This window comes from Meleagris gallopavo, chromosome 11, assembly GCF_000146605.3.
Source record: "Meleagris gallopavo isolate NT-WF06-2002-E0010 breed Aviagen turkey brand Nicholas breeding stock chromosome 11, Turkey_5.1, whole genome shotgun sequence".
Taxonomy (NCBI): Eukaryota; Metazoa; Chordata; class Aves; order Galliformes; family Phasianidae; genus Meleagris; species Meleagris gallopavo.
Window position 1 is genome coordinate 23,338,149 of NC_015021.2, and position 6,019 is coordinate 23,344,167.

A 6,019-nucleotide genomic window follows, 5' to 3' on the forward strand; every position below is an offset into this window, starting at 1 on the left:
GTCCTCTCGGGGCCGGGCGGGCCGGTGTCCCCGCAGCACCACGAGCTGACCTCGCTGTTCGAGTGCCCCGTGTGCTTCGACTATGTGCTGCCGCCCATCCTGCAGTGCCAGGCCGGGCACCTGGTCTGCAAGCAATGCCGGCAGAAGCTGAGCCTCTGCCCCACCTGCCGGGGCTCGCTGACCCCCAGCATCAGGAACCTGGCCATGGAGAAGGTGGCCTCGGCCGTGCTCTTCCCCTGCAAGGTGAGCGCGTGGGGTGTCGGGACGGGGGCCCCCTTTTTTCCTGCTCGCAGCCCCGCTCCTCATCAAGACGTATCAAAAACAACTCGTCGTTTTCTCTCGTCTTTTAAATAAGTGCAAGTGGTAAATGTGCTCTGCAGTTATGAAGCTGACTTAATGCGGATGTAGGGTGGGAGGACATGGGGCTTCATCTCTGGGGAAAACAACCTCACTCTTCCCAGCTTCTGTGGGAGCAGCGATGCTCTGCATCCCGAGAGCTGGGACAGGGTTAGGGATACCTCCCCTAAGGAGGGTCCTTCTTCTGAGATCCTTTAATGGAGTCACCTCTGCCTGGACTGAATCTTCATGCAGTTCTGATCCTTCTGAAGAAAAGGAAATCCAGTGAGAGTTCATTTCATTGTACTCTTTATGTTTTGCTCTGAGGGCAAAATGTGAAAGTCTTTCTGCACCCCACAGCCAGTGGTAACATTTTGCTTTCCTAAACCAGTAGGCATAGAGAGACTGTGTACCCACTGAAAAGTCTCCAGTAGCGTCAGACCAGCGCGGCCCCCTTCAGACAGGCGGCAGGGTGTAGGGAGAGGCACTCGAGGCCTTGGACCACTGCTGCAGCTCGGTGCTGGTTGGGAGGGGAGAGCCTGCTGCCCACAGCAGGGCAGGGATTCGGACTCGGAGCTCCATTCCCAGCTCTGCTGCCGATTTCCCTTGCAGCTTCAGACGAGTTGCTGTAATCCTACATACAGCCTGCCTTCATTCACTGACCAAACGCCTTCAGGCTTAGCCAGTGTTTTCAGAACGCTTTCAGGCACTCAGATAACCTGTAAAGGGAAGTCCAGGGCAACGTGAGTGAAGTGACATACATAGCAACAACACGGAATGCTAAGTCATTATGTGGTGATGGCTTCAGGGCTGCCTGCTTCCTCCTAGGACGGTGAATGTAGCGCAAAATAGTACTGTGAAAAAAAAAGTACTTTTAAAAGTGGAACGCCAGGAGTGGGAGAAAGGCAATAAAAAAGCACAAGGCAGTCACATCAGCTCAGGCATTAGCAGTGAGCCAGCACCGCCTGTCCCACGCACAGCCCTGCTCCCCTGCTTCAGGAAGGACACAGTAGGAGTGGAAAAGGTAGAGCTGTCAATGAGATGGGCAGTATCATATAACCTGCACGCAGGGACAGACCAACAGACTCTTCAGTTTGAATGAGGGCATGGTAAATAGCAGTGACATGTGCCACGCAGCATGAGGCAGCAAGTTTTCTCTGTTCCCAGAAGATCCGTAAGAGCCCCTTACAAACCCAAAGCACTCAGTGAATCTGTTCACAATCTCCTGCTGGCGGTGGGGCTCACCAAACAAAACTAGCTGCCATGTGTTCAGGAACAAACAAAAGGGGGTAGGTCACAGCGAAGGAAAAAACACAGCTATTTCCTCAGCACTCCTCCTTGTGTGTTCACCACCGGTCACCTTCTGATGTGGGCTGACACTCCATGCGGACGTTTGGTTTTGCCCATCCGGTAGCTTACATGTTCTTACTGCTTTTCTAGCAGGGTTAGACTGAGAACTGTTCTTCAGCACAGTGCAAAGTGATTGAAGTGCCAGCAGGGGTATGAAAGTGGGGCGAAAACAGCAGAACAGTGAGAGTGGAAGCGATGAATCCAGCGGCAGGGAGCCGTGCTGTGCAGGGTGGGTTTCTGCCTGCAGCAGGAGGAGCCCTTGTTGCAGCACAGCACACCTCTGCACTCCTGCTCACACGTGGATAAATCCTGTAGCAGAGGATTAAGCAGCAACGCAAACGTTGTGGCTTATAAAGCAAGCTCCCGTAGAAGCACAAGGCCTCATTTCTGTCCCAGCGGTTGTAGCGCTGTGTTGCAGTGTGGGTGATTTGCCTGCAGTAAAGAGGACTGTGGCATTTTGCACCTCGGGCATTTCACTCTTCGGGCTGAAACTTCCTGTGCTTGCATTTAACCCCAAAATATGCCTTTAAACTTTGGTGAATTCGGACTTTGTTTAGTTGAACTTTAAAAAAAAAGTCTATCCATTGCATTTTGTTTTTTCCCCAGATATTGTTTTGTTACTTCAGACATTCTATCTAGGGCAGCAAGCACATAGGCTTCACCTTCAGTCTCAGAGCAGAATGCCTGACCCAAAGCGGTGTCCTGCCTCCTGTAGGCAGCCACACTCGGGTTGTGACGGTGAGACTGCATTAGCAGAGTTGAGAAATCTCTACGGCTGCCTGCAGATGGGGGGAGCTGTGCTCTTGGCAACAGCAAAAGACGTGTTTCTCCTTAAGAGGTAGTGAGGAAGCAACGTGGTCAGTGCAGACAGCAACTCAGCGTAGAAAAGGAAAAGCATCCCTGTTTGTTTAAAGCAGGTTAACCTTTGGAGGTGCCCGATGACATTAAGAGCAGCCATTGGTGCTCACTTGTGATTAACTGTGTGCTCAGTGAAAAATCACCACATCTCTTTCTGCTCTTCACAACCGCAGTGCTAAAACTTGGGATTGTGGGTTTGAGTTTAATGGAAGTACATCTGCTCTGTGATGATAATTACACATATTTATTAAAAGCATGCTGCTGTAGTAGCTGTTTGCTGAAACTGGCATCCCGTGTTCTTTTTAAAGAAAAGAAAAATCCATACCAGGACCACTTCAGCTGATGTGGGCTGATCAGGTCTAACTACAACAGCAGATGATCTACAACTCAGCCTCGTGGTCCATTTCATCTAAGTGCTCGCATTTAAAAAGCAAACAGAAACCAACAGCTGCAAAGTACAGGAAGAACCTGTTTTTAGTAGGAAACAAAACGAATCACAGCTCTGAATCCAGCACTAACTAGAGGCGTCCCACATAAGATTTGCGGCGAAATGAGAGCTCTGGTTGGTCACAGGTGGGAGCAGTGAGCACTTATGCTGGGTGCTTCCTGACGGATTGTGTTTGCTCTTTTCCCAGTACGCCACGACGGGCTGCTCGCTGACGCTCCACCACACAGAAAAGCCAGAACACGAAGACATCTGTGAGTATCGGCCCTACTCCTGCCCGTGCCCTGGTGCCTCCTGCAAGTGGCAGGGATCCCTGGAAGCCGTCATGTCCCACCTCATGCACGCCCACAAAAGCATCACCACCCTTCAGGGAGAAGACATCGTTTTTCTCGCCACGGACATTAACCTGCCAGGTGCTGTTGACTGGGTGATGATGCAGTCGTGCTTTGGTCATCACTTCATGCTGGTGCTGGAGAAACAAGAGAAGTACGAAGGTCACCAGCAGTTTTTTGCTATCGTGCTGCTCATCGGCACCCGTAAGCAAGCAGAGAACTTTGCATACAGACTGGAGCTGAACGGCAACCGGCGCAGACTGACCTGGGAGGCCACCCCGCGCTCCATCCACGACGGGGTGAATGCTGCCATAGTCAACAGTGACTGCCTCGTTTTTGATACCGCTATAGCACACCTTTTTGCTGACAATGGGAACCTTGGAATTAATGTGACCATTTCCACATGTTGTCCGTGATAGATTTGTGTAGTTAGCGAAACGTCGGCTGTCTGGGCACAGTGCTTTATGTTACTGAGAGCTTTCTTTCTGTTCTGGGTTTTTAGATGCTATTCTGCTGTCTTTGTGTAAGTTAAAGTTCCTGACTAGCCAACGTTTATAAGTTTGGAGAGAAGAGGAACAAGTGTGTCCTGTAAGTAATATAAGCAAGGAGAGTTTTTTTAAATTCTTGGGTGCCTTAGGAAGATTTTCCCCATACACAGACACCTTTTTAAATGTAATTAATTTTTAAAAAAAAGAGTGCTTCCATTGGACACGTGGCTTGAGAGGTGTGAAAGACTGCATTCCTGTTCAGAGCACACCTAGAAACCCTTTCAAGCAGGAAAACAGACTTGCTCTCACCAGTGAACTTCAGGAGTCTTTAGTAGGTGGGAAAAGAATAAAATCCAAGCAGCTTATCACAAGAGAAGAGGCTCGAAGCGTATCAAGAGGTACTTCAGCGTTGCTATTCCACTTCCTGCTGCCTTATTTAAAAGGATGGGCACTGGATCATTTGCTGCCTTTAAAAAAGAAGAGGGGGAAGGGAGGACTGGGGCGAAGCCCAGCAGGTCTCAGAGCATGGGAATTGCTGGCTGTGGTCTGTGTGAGGGACGTAAGGGAACCCTGCACACAGCACGGCTGGTCACAGCCAGGTCCTGGTGATGGCAGAGGGCACACAGCATAATATTCCCAGATAGCTAGAGCCAATAATACAGAAATATATTCAGGCTGTCCACATGCAGCTTCCCTTGGAGACATACTTGGTCATTGTAAAAGATTAGAATAATACAGCAAGAGCTTTATGGCCAGTGTCATGTCGTTTGCTATTTAACTTTTGTTGCCATATTTACTTTTATTTTGTAATAAATATTTTGCAAAAACACCACCATGCTGCATGCTGCCCTGCTGCGCCAGGCCCCACTGCCAGCCCTGCTGCTGTGGAGCACATGGGGCTGCTGCTGGGAGATGCACACTGAAACCAGCGTGCCACGGGAGCTGGAGCTGCCTGCATGTCACGCTCTGCTAACAGGAGCCTTCTCTCGGAGTCACTCACAAAAACCACGAGCTCTGCATGTCTTGGCCGAGCAGCGAGGTGCCATTTAGAGCCGCTGTGCTGTGAGGTGACGCACAGCCGAGCTACCTGGAGGCAGTAAGCCTCACAGTAGTGGAAAACTACGTGTAAAAGGGCAGACGGAGCTTGGTGTGAATAAACGTAAAGTAATACCCAGGGAGGAACGCTGCTCCCGGCCAGGTGGTTCAGGGAAGAGATCTCTGGAGTTACAGCACAAAGCCCCATGCAAATGCCAGGCAGTGCTGTGCAGCCGTCCACAGAAAAGCACAAGAGAAATACAAGGAAAGCATCAGAGAGGGGAGGCTTGTTCTGTCCTTGAGAATTTGGAAGTGGTTGCGGAAAAAGCCTCCCAAGGAATTACTCTAATCTTTTTGTATCCAGTTCCTACAAGATGCTACGTTGGATCTCATTTGCACTGTGCTGGCAGAACTCCAGCGTTGGCTGGGTGAACTCATTTACTCCTGCTTAAGCAGGATCAAAGTCAGGCCCCGGCTCTGACGGGAGCTAACACCTGTGCTTTTAGCAGGATGCATTAAGCACAAATTCCCAGGAGTTTAATTCATTTTCCCATATCAGCAGCAGTTATAGTGGAAAACAATTTTTCTTACCAAAAATTTGTGCTGAGTCTTAACAGCTTTTTGTGTAGAACAACACTCTGAAGCAAGTCATTATTATAGCAGGATTCATGACATGGAATTAATTACCCAACGCTGCCTGCCCACATTAGATAATTCAACATTATTTCACTGTGGTTTCCTCTATCGTTCAGTTCCTCTGATGGAACAGAAACTTGTACTGTATTTTACAAAAAACAAAACCAACCAAAAAACAAAAACAAAAAAAACTGGTTCTGGCACCCAGCCCAGGCGCTGCAGGCTCCCCTGCTGGCACCATCCAAGGCCCTGGGAGGCAGGCAGGCGCTGGCACGGGGCAGCCGCACAGCTGTGGGGTTGTGGAACTTTCTCACCATACGCAAATACATCACTGGGGCTGCCTCCAGTTCGTTTACAAAACTCCTGACGACAAACAAAGCTTCTGACTTTGGAACAGACTGAAACATACCCACGTAAAAATCTACCCGTGGTGACCGGCAACAGCAGTGCTGGTGGAGTTGCCCCAGGCCAGCCGCGCCAGCAGGGAGACAGTTCTGTCACCAGCCATCCCCACGTCACGGCAGCAACGGCAGGGCCGC

General features: G+C 50.0%; 2 protein-coding genes across 2 annotated transcripts in view; both read left to right on the plus strand.

The window, feature by feature from the left end:
• Positions 1-4,641, plus strand: part of MINDY4B (MINDY family member 4B) — a 16,084-nt gene extending 11,443 nt beyond the window's left edge. The window contains exons 9-10 of the mRNA XM_031555088.1: positions 4-243; positions 3,180-4,641. Of these exons, the coding sequence (XP_031410948.1) occupies positions 4-243; positions 3,180-3,737 (798 nt within the window). The 3' untranslated portion in view covers positions 3,738-4,641. The remainder of the gene's footprint in view (positions 1-3; positions 244-3,179) is intronic.
• Positions 4,335-6,019, plus strand: part of ERICH6 (glutamate rich 6) — a 7,633-nt gene continuing 5,948 nt past the window's right edge. The window contains exon 1 of the mRNA XM_031555089.1: positions 4,335-4,368. Coding sequence (XP_031410949.1) covers positions 4,335-4,368 — 34 coding nt within the window. The remainder of the gene's footprint in view (positions 4,369-6,019) is intronic.